This window comes from Moschus berezovskii, chromosome 17 (assembly GCF_049115385.1).
Source record: "Moschus berezovskii isolate FMDL1 chromosome 17, NW_MosBer_1.0, whole genome shotgun sequence".
Classification (NCBI taxonomy): domain Eukaryota; kingdom Metazoa; phylum Chordata; class Mammalia; order Artiodactyla; family Moschidae; genus Moschus; species Moschus berezovskii.
In genome coordinates, this window is record NC_142476.1 from 5,930,508 (window position 1) to 5,931,593 (window position 1,086).

General features: G+C 65.3%; 1 protein-coding gene across 1 annotated transcript; it reads right to left on the reverse strand.

Moving 5' to 3' along the window:
- Positions 1-368: 368 nt before the first annotated feature.
- On the reverse strand, positions 369-470 carry BLACAT1 (BLACAT1 overlapping LEMD1 locus). Its single transcript, XM_088845006.1, has one exon. The coding sequence runs from the start codon at positions 468-470 to the stop codon at positions 369-371; it is 102 nt and encodes a 33-aa protein (XP_088701132.1).
- Positions 471-1,086: the final 616 nt, after the last annotated feature.

The following is a 1,086-nucleotide window of genomic DNA, read 5'->3' on the forward strand; positions in this document are numbered from 1 at the left end:
GGTCAAGGCTGCTAGGAGGTTCTTTGGCAGAGCAGCCAGTTTCCTATTTTGCAGGAGCTCTCCTGGCCCCAGGCAGACGTCCCTCAGGGGAGTGGTTGCTCTGGGCAGAAGCCTCCAGGGCAGAAAGATGCTTCACTCTTGGGGCCTCCCTGGGGCTTCTTTGACTCTGGAAGGCCCACAGCAGGTCCTGGGCTTCCCCTGGTGTGACCGGGGTCTCTCTTCAGGGAGGTCTTGGGACTGGAAACTCAGGGGCATGAGGCCAGGCCACACGGAGGCTGCTGTCTACAGGTAGGATGGGGGTCAGAGGGAGGCTTCCCGCTCCAAGCCTCTGCCAGGGGCGGGGGCTGAAGAAGGGCCCCCGGTTCTGCTCACACCGCTGTTTCCCGCTGCCTGTGAGCTTCCTCCTTCTTCCTCTTCATCTTGCAGAAACCGTGGAGGCCACAGAAGCAAGCGAAAGTGAACTGGGGCATGCCCTGGGCCAGGCCGGGGGCTGCTCACCAGAGATCTGCAGGGAAAGGCAGAGGAGGAAGGGGATGGGAGAGAGGCAGGAGAGAGAAGCAAGCTGGGGTTCACCCCAGGAACCCCCGAGGCTGCAGAGGCCCCAGAGGCCTCTCCCAGCGCTGAGGGTGGGGCCGCGTCACCAGTCTCTGACAGCTCCCTGCATCCTGCTCTCTGTGGAGCTGAGTCCTGCCTCGGACTGGAGCCGGGCGAGCCCAGGGAGAGGGGGCCCTGGCTGCGGCTGCCTCGTCCCCGCCCCAGCCTCCCTGTCCCCGCCCCAGCCTCCCTGTCCCCGCACCTGCGGCTTGGGGCAGGCAGCACGCCAGCTCAGAGTGAGCTCTGCGCTGTGCCACGCGGGCGTGGGGCGTCCACCAGGTCCTTGGGACCACAAAGCCCAGCAATCCAAGGGCGGACTTCGGGGGCCTTGCGGGCAGCCCCTCAGCCAGCACCACCTCGACCCCAACACCTGGCACTGAGTCTTGCATTCCTCATGCCCCTCACAGCCCCGATTTGTCTGAGCCCTTTGGGAAACCTATGGGGAACGAGAGGCACTTCCCCTGAGCAGCCCAGTCCACGGCCTCCTCAGCA